Below are 23881 nucleotides of genomic sequence, written 5' to 3'. Positions count from 1 at the left end.
AATGAACAAAGCATTATTAGAACCCTGTAGACATGACAAAACACGACTATAGTCACATTTATACTCTTTTTATTTACAACATATTGCGCAACTGCAGCGTCTTGAGACACATGCTAACTCGCAAACTAGAGAGCTAGCGACCTAAACGGTAGCCTTCAAGTTATTTCCTTTAAACTTAAATATCCAAAAACTTACCACTTCCACACGGATAGGGAGGATAACTATTAACAGTTATTTAACCTTTAACATGAACATTAATCAAAAGTAATATTTTTTTCTGGGTACATGATACCATACAGCATCCATATCAAACTTGCGCGGGCCGTACTAACATTAAACTTTCATATCAAGGTGGGGGCCTCAAACTAGTGTCCTGCGGGCCACATGCTGTATGGTATCATGTACCCAGAAAAAATTATTACGTTTGATTCATGTTCATGTTAAAGGTTAAATAACTGTTAATAGTTATCCTCCCTATCCGTGTGGAAGTGGTAAGTTTTTGGCTATTTAAGTTGAAAGGAAATAACTTGAAGGCTACCGTTTAGGTCGCTAGCTCTCTAGTTTGCGAGTTAGCATGTGTCTCAAGACCCTGCAGTTGCGCAATATGTTGTAAATAAAAAGAGTATAAATGTGACTATAGTCGTGTTTTGTCATGTCTACAGGGCTCTAATAATGCTTTGTTCATTTTAATCTGAAAAATATAATTTGTCTACCCACCAACTATATGTGGTTTCTTAAGTTTTTATTATTTGCTGTTTTATTATTATTATTATTATATTTATTTATTACTGATTGATTTTCTTTATTCTTGATTTGTTTATTTATTTTTCATCTTATTTTGTGTAGAAAAATAAAAATAGATATTTGAGAACAGTGGAATGTTTTATCTGAGCTTTTCTTGTAGAAAATCGGAACCAAAGCAAAGTTTATTCATTTTTCTGTTTTTAATAAATGCATTTTTTTTGTTTGTTTTTTTTTTAAAAACCTGATGCAATGCAAATTGATGCGTACTGAATACATACTTAATAATAATTAAGTAATATAGAGACTGACCGCAGAAATACAGGAGTGTGTATTGTTTAGTTGCAAACAGAAATATCAAACAAAACATATGCGCTTCATATTTCTGTTCGGTTTTATTGAAATAAGTGTTGTACAGTATGAAATCATCTTTCATTTTAAGTATGAAATACAAAATTTATATCAAACCTGCTATTTAATGGGCAACACATTTCAAAATAACATAAAATATGTTAATTTATTTTGTATAGACACAAAAAAAAAACACAAACCTCCTTCAGTACCACATAAAAAGATCATTGTGCATCCATATTTAGTTTTTAGTGGTAATATTTTTTTGAAAACGTGTACCATTGGGCGGAATGGAGGATTTAGGATCAAATAAAGAACAACAAAGTAAATAATCACATGTGTAAAAAAAGAAGTACATTTTCGACAATCAACACATTCAGTTTGCCTTGCCATTTCCTGAGCACCCTTGTCAAGGGTTCAAGTCCATAGTGTTCTATTTGTAGTTATATCCACACATTGGAAACTGCATTACCTATTTAAGACCAACGGTCCTGCGTAGCACTTTTTGGCACACGGTGATGGATATTAACGTCTAATACGTGTCCAGTGAAACACCCTAATAGCATAAACTGTCGCCTACAGCCGCTGAAAGGTCGCCTTCCACACTAACGTGAGTCGTACATGTTGGCCAGTTTCTGAAAACGCGGTCCCCAGTCGTTGAGGTAGTCGTAGTCCTGGTCTCCATCTGAACTGCCGGACGCGATGGAGCTGAGGCTGCCTGACAGCGAGCCTTCTCCCTCGTAGTCGTAGATCAGAGCTGTGTCATACGGAGGAACGTTGGGATCCTTGTCTGCTGCCTCCAGACCCTGAGGGCAGGAATCGAACATTACGTTTTGTTTCAGGGATGTACATGTTAACATCTTACATCACAGATGTAGTCCTCGATGTCAGTGGGATCTGCTGGGGGCCTCCGAGGGTAGGTGGGTGATGGCAAGTTATGTGGTGCATCTTTTCTGACGGGTTGTTTGCCCTGAGGAACACCAGACGCCGGGTAGTAGGACATGGGCGTTGTGGGAGCATCGAGGGGACTCCACAGCAGGTCGATGTTGAAGGCATTCTGCAAGGACGCTCATTGGTTGTCATGTGTTTTCCCATGCATGCAAAGCACTCATTATTAGCGCGAACAAATTCTCAGATTTATAAAAATAAATTATAATTTTTTAGCCTTTTTCACAGGAAAAAACATCTCCTTCATTCTTGCTTGGTAATAATTAGGAAATGTGTGCCTGATAATGGAGGTAAAATGTACAACATACATGTACCAAATTTCAAAAATTTCACTAATTTTTAATTTTTAAATGTCGCACTTTGTTCAGCAGTCACTGAACGCACCATAGTTAAGTGAGGCCAAGTGAAAGTGAAACTTGTACAGTACTATGTAACATTCTTTGATGCTGGTACAGCTTAATAATTATCATCCATTACTGGTGAGATTCATATATTTATATACTATACATATATATATATATAAGACCAGGGTTCAATTCCACCCTCGGTCATCTCTGTGTGGAGTTTGCATGTTCTCCCCGTGCATGCGCGGGTTTTTTCCGGGTACTCCGGTTTCCTCCCACATTCTAAAAATATGCTAGGTAAATAAATATCATATAATATATAAATATAATACTCCAAATTGTCCATAGGTATGAATGTGAGTGTGAATGGTTGTTTGTCTATATGTGTCCTGTGATTGGTTGGCGACCAGTCCAGGGTGTACCCCGACAGCTGGGATAGGCTCCAGCACCCTTGTGAGGATAAGTGGTAGAAAATGAATGAATGAATATAAATATAATATATGAAATGTAGAATAATAAAATATAATATATATATGAATTATTATATTATTATTAATATATATGAATTATTATATTATATTAATTAAATATATATAAAAAATATAATATATATGAATTATTATATTATTATTAATATATATTAATTAGATTATATTAATTAAATATATATATAAAAATATACATATATATATTTTATATTACACATTTTATATATTATATTTATATTCATTCATTCATTCATTTTCTACCGCTTATCCTCACAAGGGTGCTGGAGCCTATCCCAGCTGTCTTCGGGCGAGAGGCGGGGTACACCCTGGACTGGTTGCCAGCCAATCACAGGGCACATATAGACAAACAACCATTCACACTCACATTCATACCTATGGACAATTTGGAGTATTATATTTATATATTATATTATATTTATTTTTGATATGTTATTATTTAAAATGTGTTTAATAAGTGTGTGGGACATACACAGGGATTAATTGTGCGAACTGTCGGTATTTTTGCGGGCATCTCAATTACTCGGATCATCATGAGAGTCAGTAAGCCTTACCTCATCTTCCTCACCCCCTCCTTGCTCATTGTAGTTAAGGACGTTGTCTCGAATGTCATCCTCCGAATCCCCACCAAGCAGACCGGTTCCCTTCTTGATATGATGCCGTCTCCCACAAGAGGTCACCACCACAGCCAAGAGGAGCAGCACTGCAATAGAGCAGTTTCCACTCATCAGACACTGTATTTATATATATATATATATATATATATATTAGGGTGCATCAAATTTGAATGGGAAATTTTAAATTCATAATATCAATTTCTAGTGGTTAGCGCGCAGACCTCACAGCTAGGAGACCAGGGTTCAAGTCCACCCTCGGACATCTCTGTGTGGAGTTTGCATGTTCTCCCTGTGCATGCGTGGGTTTTCTCCGGGTACTCCGGTTTCCTCCCACATTCCAAAAACATGCTAGGTTAATTAGCCACTCCAAATTGTCCATAGGTATGAATGTGAGTGTGAATGGTTGTTTGTCTATATGTGCCCTGTGATTGGCTGGTCACCAGTCCAGGGTGTACCCCGCCTCTCGTCCGAAGACAGCTGGGATAGGCTCCAGCACTAGGGGTATGGACCTGAGGAACGCCAATGGGTACCCTCACGGTTCATTTCGGATCCCTTCCCTCATCAAAGACTTTCACTTAGCTCACCCCGAGGTTCCTGGGACGTCAGGAGCCGGCCGTTGAAGGAGGGGTTCTGTCATGCCTGTCATTGCCTACCCCGCCTTCATCTTGGAGACCCCGCCTCCTGCCTGATTGTGTTCAGGTGTCCCTCATCACCTGATTTCCGGTTTTCAACCTCTCCTTCTGCCTGCCGCTCTTGGATACCTTCGCCTTATTGGACTGACTTCCTGTGTACCAACCCTCACCCTCGTGTAGAACCTTACCACGTGTAGTGCCTGCCAATTCTGCCTTTGGGTCCTCCGTCCCTATGGAGGACCAAAACTGCCAAAACAATAAATAAATAAAAGTGGAAATAAAAACAAAAATGAAAAAAAAATCAAAAAATTAAATACAAAAAAATAAATATAAATGGAAATAAAAACAAAAATAAAAAAATATATACATAAATAAATAAAAGCAAAAATAAATACAAAAATAAAAAACAAGATTCAAAAGTTAAAAAAAATATATTTTTGTTTTTATTTCCATTTATATTTATTTTTTTGTATTTAATTTTTTGATTTTTTTTTCATTTTTGTTTTTATTTCCACTTTTATTTATTTATTTATTTATTATTTTGGCAGTTTTGGTCCTCCATACGTCCCACGTCCCGCCTTGACAATTCAATAATTGTGTTTTTTGATGCACCCTAATATATATATATATGTATATATATATATATATATGTTTGTACAGTATATCACAGGAAACCCAAAATACTTACATAGAAGAAGGGCGACACTGGCCATAATGATAATGAGAGCGATGAAGCTAAGCCCCGCACTGGAGGCGAATAATGCCCCCGCCTCAGATTTACAGTCGCCAAATGTGTCACAGAGACACACTGTGACATTGACCTGAGCGTAAGAATTGAAAGTTGGGCTTCCGGAGTCTGACACCATCACTGTGACCGCATATTCTCCATCTTCCAGGTCCACAAGAGGCTGTAAAACTGCATGGGTGTCTGAAGTCACAAAAAGGGCATAACAAGAAATGGGAAAAGGTCAAAGGAATAAAGAGAGAAAATGTGGGCGGAATTAGTCACGCGCATTCAATAACCTTTGTTAGTCATCCGTGCCATAGCCTCACCATTGACTTGAATGACAGTCCAGTTGACGGACGCATCAAGGGGCGTTTCAAAGGTGAACGGTGCAGCTTGTGGTGGAAGGTCATCATCCTCGGCGGTCAGGACCAGTCCAGAAAGAACCCTTCGTGTGTCCCTGCATACAGTGCCGCTCAGAGGGAAGAGCTGTGGGACGAAGTCGTTGGTCTCCGTTAGGGTGATGGCCACAGTGGCTGTAGTCGACACGCCGCCAGCATCTGTAAAGGTCAACAGCAAGGAAAGTGTAAAGCAGCTTGTTTATTTTGTATACATGACAAGCTGGAGCCTATCCCAGCTGTCTTCGGGCGAGAGGCAGGGTACACCCTGGACTGGTCGCCAGCCAATCACAGGGCACATATAGACAAACAACCATTCACACTCACATTCATACCTATGGACAATTTGGTGTCGCTAATTAACCTAGCATGTTTTTGGGAGGAAACCGGAGTACCCGGAGAAAACCCACACATGCACTGGGAGAACATGCAAACTCCACACAAAGATGGCCGAGGGTGGAATTGAACCCTGGTCTCCTAGCTGTGAGGTCTGCGCACTAACCACTCAAGCCCTGTTTGAAAATTCATTAATTTTCTACCACTTTTCCTCACGAAGGTAGCGGTGGGTGCTGGAGGCGGGGTACACCCTGGACTGGTCGCCAGCCAATCACAGGGCACATATAGACAAACAACCATTCACACTCACATTCATACCTATGGACAATTTGGAGTCGCTAATTAACCTAGCATGTTTTTGGAATGTGGGAGGAAACCGGAGAACATGCAAACTCCACACAGAGATGGCCGAGGGTGGAATTGAACCCTGGTCTCCTAGCTGTGAGGTCTGCGCGCTAACCACTCAACCACCGTGCGGCCCTGGTTTGAAAATATAAGCTATATTTAAATATTGTGGTATTCTGACCTGTGACCTTGACAATCGCGGTGTAGATGTTATTTCTAACATATTGTGATCGCATATTAAAGGTTCTCCTCGCGGTAATTTCTCCTGTATTTCTGTTGATGTCCAGCCATCTTTCCGGATCACTAATAATTTCATACCTGCAGCACAAAGAGCAAAGAAACACACTTCAAACTCACACTCGACTAACAAAATAGAATCAGGAATCAGTACTGGTGTTCCTTCGTCATACCTCAGGTCAGAATTATCAGGGTCGAAAGCGATGTTGCTTTTCAGTAGTGTTCCAGGGAAAACAGACTCCGGTACTACGATCTGTATCGGGTCTTCCTTGAAATGCGGTGCTTCATTTTCATTGACGACCGTCACCAACACGGTGGCTGTACTCACTGGCAAGTTGGGAGCCTTGCTGCTCAGCGGATTGATGTTCTCCACTGCCAGAATCAAAGTGTACTCAATCTGGGCCTCATAGTCCAACGGCTGGGGAAGAGAGTGACATGTTTTAAATACAAGATTTGTGTGTTGTTAAGTTTTTTTTTTTAGCAAAAAAAACCTAATTTTGGTCATCTGTGTTTGTTACGCTGCAAAAACTGAAATGCAAGCAGGATTAAATATCTGAAATCAAGGTTAAAAAGCTAGATTAAACATGTCAAATGCAAGATATTTGTCTGCTAAGATGAAGGATTACTGTATATACACAACCTCACCAGGATGTGATCAGACTTTTACACCAAAGTATCAGAGTTACTCCTTTTTTGCCATTTGTAGGTATCTTCTGTATTTTTTTCATTATAGGAATAATCCAAATGACATCTATGTAATTATTTGGTAATGGTAATGGTAATGGTAATGGTAATGGTTTTATTTCATTTGAACATGCATCAGATTACAATTGAATGCATCCCATAATCAGTTCACAGTTCCACATGTCCAAAAGGAGTAGGAAGAAGCAAAGCTAACTAAATCCTAACCCTCCACCTGGTACTTTTACAATCAGTAACTGTTACATTTGTTCACTTCCTGCTTTCCTAATATAGTTAATTTTTTTTTAATTGTTTAATTTTTTTTAAATTTTTTGTCACATACCGAAGTACAAGGTGATATATCCATACAATGACACAATGACATGAACTTTTACAATCAGTAACAGTTACATTTGTTCACTTCCTGCTTTCCAAAATAAAGTTTAAGGTTTTTTGTTTTTTTTTAGTTTTTTTAATAATGCACCTCGTACCGAAGTACAAGGCTAATTTTGTTTTTTTTTGTTTTTTTATTTTAATTTTTATTTTTGTATTTTTTGTCACATACCGAAGTACAAGGTGATATGACCATACAATGACACAATGACATAAACTTTTACAATCAGTAACTGTAACATTTGTTCACTTCCTGCTTTCCATAATACAGTTTAAGGTTTTTTGTTTTTTTTTAGTTTTTTTTAATAATGCACCTCGTACCGAAGTACAAGGTTAATTTTTGTTTTTTGTTTGTTTTTTATTTTAATTTTTGTATTTTTTGTCACATACCGAAGTACAAGGTGATATGACCATACAATGACATAAACTTGTACAATCAGTAACTGTAACATTTGTTCACTTCCTGCTTTCCATAATACAGTTTAAGGTTTTTTGTTTTTTTTTATTTTTTTTTAAATAATGCACCTCGTACCGAAGTACAAGATTAATTTTAGTTTTTTGTTTGTTTTTTTATTTTAATTTTTATTTTTGTATTTTTTGTCACATACCGAAGTACAAGGTGATATGACCATACAATGACACAATGACATAAACTTTTACAATCAGTAACTGTAACATTTGTTCACTTCCTGCTTTGCAAAATACAGTTTAAGGTTTTTCGTTTTTTTTTAGTTTTTTTTAATAATGCACCTCGTACCGAAGTACAAGGTTAATTTTTGTTTTTTGTTTGTTTTTTTATTTTAATTTTTATTTTTGTATTTTTTGTCACATACCGAAGTACAAGGTGATATGACCATACAATGACACAATGACATAAACTTTTACAATCAGTAACTGTAACATTTGTTCACTTCCTGCTTTCCATAATGCAGTTTAAGGTTTTTTGTTTTTTTTAGTTTTTTTTTTAATAATGCACCTCGTACCGAAGTACAAGGCTAATTTTGTTTTTTGTTTGTTTTTTATTTTAATTTTTATTTTTGTATTTTTTGTCACATACCGAAGTACAAGGTGATATATCCATACAATGACACAATGACATAAACTTTTACAATCAGTAACTGTTACATTTGTTCACTTCCTGCTTTCCAAAATACAGTTTAAGGTTTTTTGTTTTTTTTTAGTTTTTTTTTAATAATGCACCTCGTACCGAAGTACAAGGTTAGTTTTTGTTTTTTGTTTGTTTTTTTATTTTAATTTTTTTTTTTGTATTTTTTGTCACATACCGAAGTACAAGGTGATATGACCATACAATGACACAATGACATAAACTTTTACAATCAGTAACTGTTACATTTGTTCACTTCCTGCTTTCCATAATACAGTTTAAGGTTTTTGGGTTTTTTTTTTAGGTTTTTTTTAATAATGCACCTCGTACCGAAGTACAAGGTGATATGAGCATCCAATGCCATAATGGGTACCATAGTAAGTGTCAATATAGTGATATATATAGCACATCATGACTGGTTCAAGACTCTTCATCCTTGTATTTAGCAAACATCAAGCAGCTGGATTTTGGATCAAGTTTACCTGGACCACCATCAGAATGCCCTGGTTGGTGACAGAGTCTGTAGTGATTGCAAAGTTTCTGTAAGGGTCGTTTGAGATGAAGTATCTTGCTTCCCAGTTTCCTGTGCCACGGTCATCAATGTCTGTCACATTGACACGACCAATCTCGTAGTTCCTCCTGTTCTCCACGGCTGTCATCTTGTACTGCGTGTGCCACGGATATAATAATTCAAATACTTGCATCACAAAACTGATTTAACATCCGGAGTTGCTTTATTTTTGTAAGCGGGTCTCACCGAATTAGGGCTGAACTGTGGGGCGTGATTGTTGATGTCAGACACATGAATGATGGCGACACCTTCACTCGTCAGTCCCATGCCACCCATATCGGCAACTTGTAGCTTCAGCTTGAAGGTTTTCACCACCTGGGAACGGGGACAGTATGGTTCTGCGGGCCGATACATGGGCTGCGGGCCGATACATGGGCTGCGGGCCGATACATGGGCTGCGGGCCGATACATGGGCTGCGGGCCGATACATGGGCTGCGGGCCGATACATGGGCTGCGGGCCGATACATCGGCTGCGGGCCGATACATCGGCTGCGGGCCGATATTTGTGTTTTTTCCTTGCATCGGTATCGGCCGCGTGGGTTCACGGATGTATTTTTCTCAGGGCACATATACATAGACAAACAACCATTCACACTCACATTCATACCTATGGACAATTTGGAGTCGCCAATTAACCTAGCATGTTTTTGGAATGTGGGAGGAAACCGGAGAACATGCAAACCCCACACAGAGATGGCCGAGGGTGGAATCGAACCCTGGTCTCCTAGCTGTGAGGTCTGCGCGCTAACCACTCGACCACCGTGCCGCCGCTATGGAAAACTAATATAAAAAAAATATTGATAGCCTCATTTGTTTCTTGAAAGGTCACCTATATTGTCCATAATCTTTTCTTATGTCATATTTTTCACAGGAAACACAGGAATCTTATACATCGTGCTTTGGGTTCATCGTACCTCTCTGTCCAGTCCCACATCTCTTGTGTAGATGGTTCCTGTTTCGTTGTTTATACCAAACATGGTCTTGGTTACAGCGTTGGCTGGGATGCTTTCCTGACCAACGATGGAGTAGCTGAGAAAAGCGTTTTCAGTGGTTGGGTCATCGGCATCTGTGGCCGTCACTGACATCACCGATGTACCTGGTAAAAACAATGTTGGGTAATTATTGACTCACTGATATTAGTGTTGTGTGGTAATGTGTTGTTTATTGACATATTTGCATTGTGCGACTAATCATGGCTCAAGGTAATCACTGCCCAGTTGTATCATCACAAGCAACCATTCATTCATTCATTCCACCCTGGACTGGTCTCCAGCCAATCACAGGGCACATATAGACAAACAACCATTCACACTCACATTCATACCTATGGACAATTTGGAGTCGCCAATTAACCTAGCATGTTTTTGGAATGTGGGAGGAAACCGGAGTACCTGGAGAAAACCCACGCATGCACGGGGAGAACATGCAAACTTCACACAGAGATGGCCCGAGGGTGGAATTGAACCCTGCCGCCCCCACAAGAAACCAATGGTTGGGTAACCCAACACCTAAGTGGATTTACCTGGGATTGAAAACTCAGAAACAGTACCAGTGAACTGTTTCTGTGTAAAAGCGGGTCTGTTGTCATTTTGGTCCAGAACCACAATTTCGATGGTGGTCGGGTTCTCCAGTCTCTGTCCACTGGGTGAGAGTGCAAAGGCTTTCAGCTATAGATACACAAAAAAGGGGAAATTGTGGACATATGCGATTGTCAACATAAAAGTACATTTACTTGTGATTTTTGCCAAGCACTTTGTGTTGCATGTCTTTGCAGGAAAAGTGCTATACCAATATATTAATATATTAATATATAATACATATATAATATATTAATAATTAATAAATAATTTGTAATAATTAATAATTATTAATATTAATATCAATATCAATATCAATATTAATATTAATTAATAATAATATTAATACTAATTAATAATAATAATAATAATAACAATAATAATAATAATAACAATAATAATAATATTAATATTAATATTAGTATTAATATTAATATCGATATTAATAATTAATAATTAATAATTAATAATTAATAATTAATAATTAATAATTAATAATTAATTATTAATAATTAATAATTAATAATTAATAATTAATAATTAATAATTAATAATTAATAATTAATAATTAATAATTAATAATTAATAATTAATAATTAATAATTAATAATTAATAATTAATAATTAATAATTAATAATTAATAATTAATAATAATATATATTGAATAGTTGAATACGGTTAGCAACATGAACTGACACAACTTAATGTCTCGAGAGTAAAGCTGGGTAGGGCGAGAGGAAACGTGGGACGGGTGTTTTGGTCCAGCACCATAGCTTACGTCATCCGGTCATGTGGTCGAAAACATTCAGAAGTGGCTCCCAAGATGCCTGTAAAGCCCTTAAGAAGTTGACCTCTGGCGGTCATGCCTGAAGCGCATATGCTTTGAGGTAACATAACAAGAAGTCGTGCTTTGAACACATGCAATCACACGTCTGTGTGATGTGACTGGAGAAGTGAAGTGATATTGTATATTACGGCTGTAAATACTTCTTACCGTGAAGCTGCTGTACTTTTCTCTATCTAGAGGACGTTTGCTTCTGATCATTCCTGTTTTGTCATCAATTTCAAAGAAGTTCTTGGGCGGCTGATCCACGCCCGGACCCTCTAATTTGTAGATCACTTCTCCTGTGAAGATTTTGTCAGACTTGATCTAGTGGGAGAGAGAAGATCATATCTTTGGTGTGTTTGTAGGTGTGTAGTATTGAAGTATTAACTTTTACAGATCTTGAGACAAGAGACTAAGCGATGCCTAAACATAGAAGGTTGCAGGGGATAGGCTGGAGCCTATCCCAGCTGACTTTGGGCAGGTACACCCTGGACTGGTCGCCAGCCAATCAAACAACCATTCACATTCACATTCATACCTATGGACAATTTGGATTTGTAATGGTAATGGTAATGGTAATAGTAATGGTAATGGTAATGGTAATGGTAATGGTAATGGTAATGGTAATGGTAATGGTAATGGTAATGGTTTTATTTCATTTGAACATGCATCACATTACAATTGAATGCATCACATAATCAGTTCACAGTTCCACATGTCCAAAAGGAGTAGGAAGAAGCAAAGCTTATTAAATCCTACCCCTCCATCTGGTACTTTTACAATCAGTAACTGTTACATTTGTTCACTTCCTGCTTTCCTAATATATTTAATTTTTTTGTTTGTTTTTTATTTTTATTTTAATTTTTGTATTTTTTGTCACATACCGAAGTACGAGGTGATATGACCATACAATGACACAATGACATAAACTTTTACAATCAGTAACTGTTACATTTGTTCACTTCCTGCTTTCCATAATACAGTTTAAGGTTTTTTGGGTTTGTTTGTTTTTTTTTTAATAATGTACCTCGTACCGAAGTACAAGGTGATATGAGCATCCAATGCCATAATGGGTACCATAGTAAGTGTCAATATAGTGATATATATAGCACATCATGACTGGTTCAAGACTCTTCATTCTTGTATTTAGCAAATTTATTTTATTTATTAATTTATTTTATTAATTTTTATTAATTTTTTGGGTGTTTTTAAACATTTTTTTAATTTTTTTATTTTTTGTCCCGTACCAAAGTAGGAGGTGATATGATCATCCAATGCCATAATGGGTACCATAGTAAGTGTCAATATAGTGATATATATAGCACATCATGACTGGTTCAAGACTCTTCATCCTTGTATTTAGCAAACATCAACTGCTTGTATTGTTTCTTGAATTGGCTCATCGTTGTGCATTGTTTGAGGTCCTTACTCAATCCATTCCATAGTTTGATTCCACATACTGAAATGCTATGGCTTTTTAACGTAGTCCTAGCATAGAAGTGTTTCAAATGTACTTCTTCCCTGAGATCATATTTCTCCTCTCTTGTAGAGAAGTATTGGATGACATTTTTAGGTAATTGGTTATTTTTAGCCTTATGCATTATTTTAGCTGTTTGAAGATTAACTATTTGCCAATTAATGCATGTTTTTGGAATATTGAAAACCGGAGTACTGACCACACAGGAGAACATGCAAACTGTGTGGTCAACATGCTAACCACTTGTCCACCATGCGGCGGAAAGAAGCTTATTAATCTGCTTAAATAGCTTATTTTTTTTTATACCTGTACAAGGTTTTCTGGGACTTGCTTGCTGTTCTCCAGAACTCTGATCGGAGGGATGATCCAGTCTCTCTTCACCCGGACCTTTATTTCGGTTCTTATCTGCATAAAACAAAAAAAAGCTTGAATTATCCATTCGTCCATTTTCTATACTGCTTGACATCATTTGTGTTAGCAGTGAACTAGAGCCTATCCCAGTTGACTTTGGGCAAGAGGTGGGGTACACCAATGACAGGACACATATAGACAAACAACCATTCACACTCACATTCATCTGCACAGCCTTGGCATTAATTAATGTTGGTAATTTATAGAATTATTTTTCAGATATGAGGCATGAACAGATCAGTTTAGAGTTGGATTGAGCTCCTGTGATGTGCAGTAGGATCCCCGGCTGTATGCCTATTGGGGACTCCGGGGAGCAGACAGGATGTGATGTCATCGCATCAGATTTCACCCACTAATCCACCATCTTTGCCAGCTTTCAACTGACTGTAAAATTCATTTTAGGATGAGGAAATGCAAACAGTCATCTCGCCGCATTGCTGTCAAGGCCACATTCACACAAATACACACACACACACACACACACACACACACCAACAGCTGTTCACTAAGGATTTAGATCCTGTTCTTTCCCAGCAACATTCCCGCCTCACATGCACCAAATTCCCCCCTTTATGCTCAACCCTGCACCTGACTGGGAGTTTGGGGTCACCTTACGAATCCGCTGTGCAGTCGGAATTCATCCAACACACTTTCCCACGCACACACTAGTGTAGATACACAAAACACCCGCCCACGCATGATCATCTTATTCACATTTCCGCAAATTGTTTCCCTTCTCTCTGTGGGAAATCACTGGATCCGGCACTACTTGCCACATGTTTAACAGCTCAAAGTGCCCTTATTAATTCTTTAAAACTACGTCGACATGTAAACAGCCACATAGAGAAACAACAATCAAGCTGTGTATTAAAAGCACGCGGCCAAATGTGGCCCGCAGGACACTAGTTTGAGGCCCCCGCCTTGATATGAAAGTTTAATGTTAGTGCGGCCCGCAAGTTTGATATGGATGCTGTATGGTATCATGTACTCAGAAAAAATTATTACGTTTGATTAATGTTCATGTTAAAGGTTAAATAACTGTTAATAGTTATCCTCCCTATCCGTGTGGAAGTGGTAAGTTTTTGGCTATTTAAGTTTAAAGGAAATAACTTGAAGGCTACCGTTTAGGTCGCTAGCTCTCTAGTTTGCCAATTAACCTAGCATGTTTTGAAATGTGGGAGGAAACCGCAGTACCTGGAGAAACCGACACATGCGCGGGGAGAACATGCAAACTCCACACAGAGATGCCCAATTAGACAATCGAACCCAGGTCTTCCCGATGTCCTGACAGTGTGGCCCACATGCTAACCACCTGCCCACCAAGTGGCCCAATAGCATCCCGACTGTTATTCTTTGGGACTATGGGATCACTGCAGGGACATAAGAGACGGTCACCCTAGTATAGCAAACTACTGAGGTAACTAGATAGCTTCTCCAATTTCATTCATTCATTTTTTACCGCTTTTTCTCACGAAGGTCGCAGGGGTGCTGGAGCCTATCCCAGCTTTCTTTGGGCGACAGGCGGGGTACACCCTGGACTGGTCACCAGCCAATCATACTACTTACTACATACCAACAAACTCCACACAGAAATGGCCGAGGGTGGCATTGAACCCTGGTCTCCTAGCTGTGAGGTCTGCGCGCTAACCACTTGACCGCTTATTTTAAATATAACAAACTGAGAGCGTGAGGAAGGACAAAGTAGGAAGCCAAAAATCTACCACTTCCACATGGAATGAGTGAACCCTTTTTGCACCCGATCATGTCGGACATGCCCTTGCTGACTCCATGCAGTGTGAAGGTAATCTAATCTAACATCACGTGTCAGGGCTGCACGGTGATGGAGTGGTTAGCACGCAGACCTCACAGCTCGGAGACAAGGGTTCAATTCCACCCTCGGCCATCTCTGTGTGGAGTTTGCATGTTCTCCCCGTGCATGCGTGGGTTTTCTCCGGGTACTCCGGTTTCCTCCCACATTCCAAAAACATGCTAGGTTAATTAGCGACTCCAAATTGTCAATAGGTATGAATGTGAGTGTGAATGGTTGTTTGACTATATGTGCCCTGTGATTGGCTGGCGACCAGTCCAGGGTGTACCCCGCCCGAAGACAGCTGGGATAGGCTCCAGCACCCCGGCGACCCTCGTGAGGAAAAAGTAGTAGAAAATGAATGAATGAATGAATACTAGTAATAATAATTTTATTTTTCATGTCAGAAAATAACTGAGAACCACTGCACAATTTTGCCCGGTTTGACTTATACATAACACAAAAATTCAGTTCTGACTTCTGAGAAGATGGATAATGGAATACCAATGTATTCACTATAAAACAAGATATAGTGTTTAATTAACACCCCAAAAAGTGACTAAAGAGGTAAATCCCAAGGTTTTCATTTGATCTCAAAGGTGATCTGATTTGTTTATTGCTCGGCATGCTGTTGGATGTTTTTCGTGGAGACATGGCAGTGATGGCTGGCATCTACAGGTCAAGTCGGGGGGCATACTAATCTTAGACTTCATAGACTCTCCACCCTTGTCTATTTGGAGCCATGTCATCTAAATGCTCAGAGATGTTTACACACACATTCCAGGAATGCTACTTCAACACACACATTCACCCTAAACACTATTCTTCAGCAATCAAATGCGTGAGCGTATTATTAATTCTGAGAGTATTATGTTTCAGTGAGAAATGTTGCCCGATATTCATTCATTCATTCATTTTCTACTGCTTATCCTCACAAGGGTCGCGGGGGTGCTGGAGCCTATCCCAGCTGTCTTCGGGCGAGAGGCGGGGTACACCCTGGACTGGTCGCCAGCCAATCACAGGGCACATATAGACAAACAACCATTCACACTCACATTCATACCTATGGACAATTTGGAGTCGACAATTAAACCTAGCATGTTTTTGGAATGTGGGAGGAAACCGGAGTCCCCGGAGAAAACCCACGCATGCACGGGGAGAACATGCAAACTCCACATAGAGATGGCCAAGGGTGGAATAATGAATAAATGAAATAATTAAAAAGTATGATAAAGATGAACAAATAATACTAAAATGACAGTTCATGTAAGTTGCTGTGTGATGAATTAACAATCAAAAGTTGTGTTTTTGGAATGTGGGAGGAAACCGGAGTACCTGGCGAAAACCCACGCATGCCCGGGGAGAACATGCAAACTCCACACAGAGATGGCCGAAGGTGGAATTGAACCCTGGTCTCCGAGCTGTGAGGTCTGCCCTCTAACCACTTGACCGCCGTGCCCAATATGATAGGATCAAATGCAAAAGCTCTATCAAAAATAATGCCTTTCTAATATGTGCAAACAATAACAAAAAAAACATTAATGAAAATAAATTTCTGGGAATCACAATAAATGAAAATATGAGCTGGAAACCTCATATTACAAATATGGATAATATGGAAATATGGGGTATTATGTCATGTATGGTCATATCACCTCATACTTCGGTACGAGGTGCATTATTAAAAAAAAACAACAAAAAACCTTAAACTGTATTATGGAAAGCAGGAAGTGAACAAATGTAACAGTTACTGATTGTAAAAGTACCAGATAGAGGGGTAGGATTTAATAAGCTTTGCTTCTTCCTACTCCTTTTGGACATGTGGAACTGTGAACTGATTATGTGATGCATTCAATTGTAATTTGATGCATGTTCAAATGAAATAAAACCATTACCATTACCATTAATATACGTCTTATGGCGGTTGTATTTTAGGTCTGGGTAACTCCCAGCATGCATTTGACTCCGATTTCCCGCCTCATTCATTACTGTCTCGTCTCAGCACGCGACCTTTACCTGACAGTCTTTTGGATACTTTCCAGTCGCCGTGGCTTTTATGATGTTTTTACCAGACCAGGATGCAGTAACAGCAAAGTGTCGTGTTACCAATTAGACCGACGACTGCTCCTTGTGGCAGGCTGAGTGATGACACCACACACAGATGAACTGTTTAGAAGCTTTTCCCAGCGACTTTTACAACTCGGCCTTTGACCCCCCCCCCCCCCGGGGCCCTCACAGAAGTATAGACAGCTTGTTTGGCGACACCAAGTCCTCACAGCAAGCGTCATTAAGCGGTCAGATGGGTGTTGACTCAGGAAGCTAAAATGTGACGGACGCCAAAATGATCAACTGTATCCTTAGACTTTTACATTGTACTGTAAATTAATGTTGTGAATTAGTCATGTGAAAAAATATTTTGATCAATTGCGATCAATGCTAACGTACATGTAATACAGATAGCTTCAAACATTTACCATCATTAAGACAAATGGTCAACAACTTATGGTCATTTTAGAAGATGGCGTCCATGTTTTTCACCCAACCTATCCAGCTGTCAATCCGACTTATGGGGTCAAACTTTAATAAGAGCTCCACCGTGTGTTGCGTCAAAACAACAGCAAAAGGAAATTTTTTTACCATTTTATGTGCAGTAGTACAGGAGTCGAAGAGTAGTGTACACAAATACAGAAGTACTTCAGTTTTTGTTATTAATTTGTTCCATAGACAAAATATGAAACAGATGGAAACTATAGGAATTCATTTCTTATATACATGTAAAAAAACAAATAATAAATTTATAGGGAATAATTATAGTTTTACGTCCAAACAACAACGCAAAAACACCCAAAACTCCTAAACATCTTGAGTCCAATACTTCAGTTTTTGTCATTAATTTGTTCCATAAGGTCAGACAAAAAATTAAACAGATGGAAACTATAGGAATTTATTTCATATAGACATCTTAAAAAAAAACAAATACAGTAAAGTCTCGTTATATCGATATTCTCGGGAGTCGGAAAAAATACCGATATAACCGGACTATCCATATATCCGATCCTGCGCCGAACTGCATTAAAAGTCTTATCTTTGATATGGCATGTAATGCTTTTGTACTACAATACATTTTGTACTACAGTAAATAAAAATAAACTTACACTGTAATGATTACCGGTTACCGGGACATAATTCACCCCGGAACTATCGATAGGGAAGGTGTTGCCACCCGGAGAGGTAGGCGCGAGGGACGGGTGTTTTCCGCTGTGTGTGCTGCACTCTGGTGGTGGAAGTGTGAAAAATATTTTGTATCGATATAAGCAGACCAAATTGGCTGGCGGGAGATGAAAAGGGCATCCTAGTAACCGGATTATCATAATAACCGTGTATCGTACTAACAGAGCTAATTATATCATAAAAGACTAGAAATTTGCCGGGAAATGAAAATAGTATCGTAATAAGTAGTAATTCGTTTTAACTGATATCGATATAACGAGACTTTACTGTAATACATTTTATAGGGAATAATTATAGTTTTAGGGGCTGCACGGTGGTCTAGTGGTTAGCACACAGACCTCACAGCTAGGAGACCCGCGTTCAATTTGTGCATGTTCTCCCTGTGCATGTGTGGGTTTTCTCCGGGTATTCCGGTTTCCTCCCACATTCCAAAAACATGCTAGGTTAATTGGCCACTCCAAATTGTCCATAGGTATGAATGTGAGTGTGAATGGTTGTTTGTCTATATGTGCCCTGTGATTGGCTGGCGACCAGTCCAGGGTGTACCCCACCTCTCGCCCGAAGACAGCTGGGATAGGCTCCAGCACCCCCCGCGACCCTCAAAAATGAATGAATGAATGATAGTTTTACGTCCAAACAACAACACAAACACACCAACAACTCCTCAACATCTTGTATGGTTCGCATCTGTGTTTCATTCATGCTTTACCCAACATTAGCTTTCTTAGTGTAGATCTGGACTTTGGCCAAACGGATGCCATCTTCTTACTTTGTGAGGAACTATTTCTTGAATTTGTAAGTGTTCCTCAACTACTTTATCAAATTGCTGGCACTCACAACTTTCTTTGGCCCCATGGCGGGTTATTTAAGAGTCACACTCAATAGATAATGCACCGACAGAAAGTACTGCTTTGCTTGGGCACCCGATTACATGGAACGATGCAGTACTGAGCTAACAGACATGCAATGAATTATGATAACTGAGACCGTGTATGAATATTTTGGCTAAAATTTCCATAAAAAAAACAAACTGGGGCATTTGAAAACCAAGGATTGGTTGGGCCCGTTTTTCACGACTGTTGTCTTGAATGAAAATCCGTTCATCTCCCATTTCACATTCTTCATCATCGAACAAAACCACAGCATCTGTGACATTTAGAACAACTAATAAAGTAAACAAACACAAAGCATGTGACTACATTTGCAAGCCCTGAAAAACCAAACAAAGACATTAGAAATGTGTGTGATTGCAGCTGAGCCATGCTGTGCCGTGCCATGCGGTGTCTTTGACCACAGGGCAAGAGGTCCCACAGGTGGACCTTGACTCACTTCTGTCAAGGCTCCTCAGACACACAGAGAACTATTGAAGTAACGCTGTCATCATCTCACGCATGTGTTCTTTGCTAAGTCATGACTGCCTGGCATGGATGGACGCTCTATTTTTGGTTTGCCAGCAAGTGTGTGTCTTGGAACAGATGTCACCACTTTAGGAATGCTGAACAAGGTTAAACATGAAGATGTAAGTAGGCCACATAAGATCGGGAATACTGCGGTGCTGATGACTGTATTTTAAAGACGGTGATTCTTCCAAATATATAAATAATCGCCAGGATCGTACAGGCTCAAAATGTAGAATGAAAAACACAACTTTTACTGAACAAGACTTAATCAATCAATCAATCAATCAATCATTCATTCATTTTCGACCACTTTTCCTCACGAGGGTCGTGGGGGGTGCTGGAGCCTATCCCAGCTGTCTTCAGGCGAGAGGGGTTGGTACACCCTGGACTGGTCGCCAGCCAATCACAGGGCACATATAGACAAACAACCATTCACACTCACATTCATACCTATGGACAATTTGGTGTCGCTAATTAACCTAGCATGTTTTTGGAATGTGGGAGGAAACCGGAGTACCCGGAGAAAACCCACGCATGGCCGAGGGTGGAATTGAACCCTGGTCTCCTAGCTGTGAGGTCTGCGCGCTAACCACTAGACCGCCGTGCCGCGATCAATCAATCAATCATCAAATTGAATGCCGCAACTCAGGGGTCCACTACACAACAGGTAGGCAGGGGCACCGCCACAAAACAAAAGGTATAGAGTATAAAATAACCATTAGATAAAAGTCAAGTTCAAAGGTTAAAAAAGAGTATACTAAGAACAAGAGTTAAAAGCTAAATTAAATAAGTGGGTCTTGAGCCAAATCTCAACGTTCCTAACAGGTATTCACATTTACATGAACAGTATGACTCTTGTTCTCTCACTCGTACTCTAAACCCTTTGTCTGATTGTTTCCGACGAGTGATACCTCCGTGCCAGCTGGCTGCTGATGCTACACACTCTTTGATTTGTACCCGATTTCATGGTCCACAAGTGGCCCACTCCTCTTTCCACAAGGGGGATTAAAGAGCGGGACAAATGGCATCACGTACGCATCTGGGAACAGCTGTGACTGCTACCCATTCCTCCACAAACGTCCACCAGCCGGCCTCCGCATTGCTCGGATTTAAACAAGCCGTGAGTGCATTGAAACGTTTTTCAATGTTACCAGGTTACACCACAAAAGGCTTTCATTGGAATGAAGCAATTAAAGCAATTACTGTATATAAGCGAGTAGAAACTACCATTTTTAGTTCAAGGAAGGGTGCAGCATTTGAATAGAAACTCATCAGAAGCATTCATTGGGATCTTTCTCAAGTTACATTTTTGTAATACTCTTCTCTATTATCATTGAAAATGGTGATCTGAACTAGCCTGGTGCTACACTCCAAACCAACAGGGGGCACTACATCACCTGAAAGTTGGTGTGTCCACGAATGTAAAAAACAAAGCTTATTTGGCTTATTTGCATACTAACAGTGATCGGGTGGTTACTGAGGGGAGGAAGGGGCGATCTGGGCTATGAAGAAGCTGTCTTGTGCTTTTTCTGGCCGAGTTTTCACTTCTAAAAAATTGATTTAAATGGTCATGGTCAGTGGTAATATTAGAGCCCTGTAGACTTGATGTAACACCCCTATGTTCAGCATTTCACTTCTAAATTGTTGATTTAAATGGTCATGGTCAATGGTTGATTTGAATGCAGTAGGATCCCTTGATTGAATACAGTATTTATGTAGTTACAGCAAAGAAACAATATGTTTTAATATTAGAGTCCTGTAGACCTGATGTAACACCCCTATGTTCAGCATTTCACTTCTAAATTGTTGATTTGAATGGTCATGGTCAATGGTTGATTTGAATGAAGTAGGATTCCTTGATTGAATACAGTATTTATGTAGTTACAGCAAATAAACAATATGTTTTAATATTAGAGTCCTGTAGACTTGATGTAACACCCCTATGTTCTCCCCGTGCATGCGTGGGTTTTCTCCGGGTACTCCGGTTTCCTCCTACATTCCAAAAACATGCTAGGTTGATTGGCCACTCCAAATTGTCCATAGGTATGAATGTGAGTGTGAATGGTTGTTTGTCTATATGTGCCCTGTGATTGGCTGGCCACCAGTCCAGGGTGTACCCCGCCTCTCGCCCAAAGACAGCTGGGATAGACTCCAGCACCCCCGCAACCCTCGTGAGGAAAAAGCGATAGAAAATAAATGAATGAATGTCTATATTCAGGCGGCATGTCGGTCGAGTGGTTAGCGCACAGACCAGAGGAGGTCTGAGGAGGACCAGAGTTCGATTCCACCCTCAGCCCTCTCTGTGTGGGGTTTGCATGTTCTCCCTGTCTCTACCGCTTTTTCCTCACGAGGGTCGCGGGGGTGCTGGAGCCTATCCCAGCTGTCTTCGAGCGAGAGGCGGGGTACACCCTGGACTGGTCACCAGCCAATCACAATCACAGGGCACATCTAGACAAACAACCATTCACACTCACATTCATACCTATGGACAATTTGGAGTCGCCAATTAACCTAGCATGTTTTTGGAATGTGGGAGGAAACCGGAGTACCCGGAGAAAACCCACGCATGCACAGGGAGAACATGCAAACTCCACACAGAGGGTGGAATTGAACTCGGGTCTCCTAGCTGTGAGGTCTGCGCGCTAACCACTCAACCACCGTGCCGCCACTAGCCATATTTAACTCAATGCAAATGTAAATGTGACAGTAAAAGATGGAGGCAAACTCCCTCACCCGGGCCAACCTGGACTCCATTAACCTTACAAACATAGAAACTGACTAATGATGGCTGGAAGGTCTGTTGGTAATACGTCACTTTAGCTTATCCTTCATTCTCATAATGGCCTCTACTGACAGATGCTACAAATGACTTGTATGTACACATCTGGTGTAATCCTCCTTCCAACCAGGGCTACAAATGTTTACTTCAACTTCAAACTCTGATTACACAGAGTATGTTGATGAAAGTTGACCCTAAACATCACTCAGGTAAGTTATAAACTCTATATCCGGGGAAGTGGGGGCGGCTAAAGGCCATGGAGGGCTGGTTCTAGAATCTGACAGCAATAGGAGGTAAAGCAGTAAAATACATTGAATGAAAGCAGTGTAGATGCAATGTGCGTTTTACGCTACCTACTATAATTAGCAAATATTCCCACTCTGCATTAATACTCCGAAGTGGTGACAGGCACCTCAAATCTTTGTATGAAGATGAAACATTTATCTTACCTGGCAAATCACAGCAGCCAGCACACACGCTACCAAGATCCATCTCGCCATCCTCAAAACGTTCAACAGACCACCTCCAAAAACAACGTGGCTCCTGAAAGACTCCAACAGACTCCACACTCCCTGAACCCTGCCCCTCTTTCTCCGTCTCTCCCTCCTTCCTTCTCCCAGCATCTGTCCCTTAGAGCTCCACCCTGCCCATAGCTGGGTTATGTCTCACGTCGTGGGGTAGGGGTTAGAATTTCAGCCAATGCCCCCCCCCCTCCCCTTTATGTACCCCCCTTGCACATGTGCTGTCACTCATAGCAATAGCTGCCTGCAGAGGGATGAAGAGAGAAGTTGGGGCAGCTGTTGGCGGTGGAGACACCATGCATAGTTTTGGTGTTGGTGAGTTGGACTCAAACTCAATTTACCTGGGGGCCACCGGAGCTAGGTTCTGAGTGAAGCCGGGCCGCATCAGGTTTTAAAAAAAATAAACCCAAAACGCATTTATTAAAAACTGGAAAAAAAAACCAATAGAAATCTTCAATGCTTTTGCTTCTGCTGTACCCTACACTTTTTCAGTACTTTGGTTCCGGTTTTCCACACCAAAATATCTGATAAAACATTCCACTGTTCTAAAATATCTTCATTTTTATTTTTCTATACACAAAATAAGATAAACAAATAAATAAACAATTTAAGAATAAAGACAATAAATCAATCAATCAGTAATAAATAAGTAAAATAATAATAAAACAGCAAATAAGAAAAAGGTAAGACACCATATACAGTTTGTAGAGAAATGATCTTTTTCATATTCAAATGTACAGTATTAACAGTTATTTAACCTTTAACATGAACATTAATGAAACTTAATAATTTGACCCAATTAGCACGTTAGCATCGTACTCAGTTCCATCTGGGAGCAGCGTGGTAACTTTAACAACATGTTTGATGAGATGCTTTATCTTGACGTGTATTTTCCCTTTTATTCCAAATCATTTCCTGCAT

At 39.7% G+C, this 23881-nt stretch overlaps 1 protein-coding gene across 1 annotated transcript; it reads right to left on the bottom strand.

Moving 5' to 3' along the window:
• Positions 1 to 1129: 1129 nt before the first annotated feature.
• Positions 1130 to 23018, bottom strand: cdh15 (cadherin 15, type 1, M-cadherin (myotubule)). The gene is made up of 14 exons (XM_058088761.2): positions 22889 to 23018; positions 13118 to 13216; positions 11503 to 11658; positions 10453 to 10597; positions 9845 to 10026; positions 9116 to 9244; positions 8841 to 9023; positions 6353 to 6597; positions 6124 to 6260; positions 5193 to 5423; positions 4828 to 5067; positions 3445 to 3593; positions 1958 to 2149; positions 1130 to 1898 (listed from the first exon to the last, which is right to left on the bottom strand). Exons 1-14 carry the CDS (start codon positions 22937 to 22939, stop codon positions 1698 to 1700), a joined length of 2340 nt encoding a protein of 779 aa, XP_057944744.2. The 5' UTR covers positions 22940 to 23018; the 3' UTR covers positions 1130 to 1697.
• Positions 23019 to 23881: the final 863 nt, after the last annotated feature.

Source organism: Doryrhamphus excisus, linkage group LG13 (genome assembly GCF_037039965.1).
Source record: "Doryrhamphus excisus strain RoL-2023G ecotype Guam linkage group LG13, RoL_Dexc_Guam_v1.1, whole genome shotgun sequence".
NCBI classification, from domain to species: Eukaryota; Metazoa; Chordata; class Actinopteri; order Syngnathiformes; family Syngnathidae; genus Doryrhamphus; species Doryrhamphus excisus.
Note: the sequence above shows the minus strand (reverse complement) of the source record. Positions and strands in the feature narration are given on the sequence as shown.